Raw genomic sequence first — 1,025 nt, 5'->3', positions numbered from 1 at the left:
CCCCCCCCCCTTCCAGCCTGTTCGCGATCTCTTACTAATGGCAAGGAACCGGTGGAGATGATTGGAGTTTGTTCGATGGCAATTCCAGATAAAATTTTATCCCATTGTATTGATTTGTAAATGATCGTTGAGAATAAGCATCGCAAGTCAGAATGTTTTAGTTTGCGGTCTCACTTTTTCCATGGCTTAAGAAGTCAAAGCTTGCAATGCAATTTATGTAGCTAATATAACTCGAACGATACGTGCAGCTTGTATGTACTGTTTAATTAAATGTTATGTCACTTCAGGAAATCGAACAACCTGGACAAATATTTACTAGGCACCAATTCACAAGCCGTCCGCAAAATTCATTGTAACTGTGTGCCTTAGACCTCGATCTTTCCTTATATAAGACTTGCATGAAGCTGAATTCTGCCTTCTCTACAACCTTTTCAACTCCTATAAAAACGCGCAGGATCGCAAAATGAACTTCAAAGCAATTGCTCTCGCCTCTCTCGCTGCCTTGGTCGCCGCTGCACCAACCAACGAACAACCAGTCAATGAAACTGCACCAGTCTCAAAGAGATCTGACGATACTTATAACAACATTGCCACCTGGTACAACGCTGAGACAGGCAACAGAGGTGCCTGTGGAGACTGGCTCTCCAACAACGATAGATTCGTAGCAGTATCTTACGATAATCCAATCCCATGCGGGCAATGGGTGGTAAGTGGGAAGTATGTTGCGCTATAGCATCTGACATCGTTTAGGGTTTCAACGTCAACGGAGTTACCAGTTACGGAAAAGTAGTTGATAAGTGCCCATCATGCGCTTGGAACCACTACGACATGTCTCTTGCGCTCTTCCAAGACTTTGATCAATTATACAAGGGCGAGATCTACGATATTTGGTCATGGCACGTCGACAGCTGGGTTGACCCATCAACTCTCTTCTAGATGCAATTACTGCAGGCTTTGGCTGGGATAGCTGCGGTCGAAACTTATAAATCATGTAACTCTTTGAATGCTAATGCCTTTACGAATCT

General features: G+C 43.8%; 1 protein-coding gene across 1 annotated transcript; it reads left to right on the top strand.

Annotated features, from left to right (window-relative positions):
* Window positions 1-463: 463 nt before the first annotated feature.
* On the top strand, window positions 464-936 carry J056_004641 (uncharacterized protein; the record flags this gene model as incomplete). Its single annotated transcript, XM_009272259.1, has 2 exons — window positions 464-706; window positions 751-936. 2 exons carry the CDS (start codon window positions 464-466, stop codon window positions 934-936), a joined length of 429 nt encoding a protein of 142 aa, XP_009270534.1.
* Window positions 937-1,025: the final 89 nt, after the last annotated feature.

The sequence above is a fragment of the Wallemia ichthyophaga genome (assembly GCF_000400465.1).
Source record: "Wallemia ichthyophaga EXF-994 unplaced genomic scaffold scaffold82, whole genome shotgun sequence".
NCBI classification, from domain to species: Eukaryota; Fungi; Basidiomycota; class Wallemiomycetes; order Wallemiales; family Wallemiaceae; genus Wallemia; species Wallemia ichthyophaga.
Note: the sequence above shows the minus strand (reverse complement) of the source record. Positions and strands in the feature narration are given on the sequence as shown.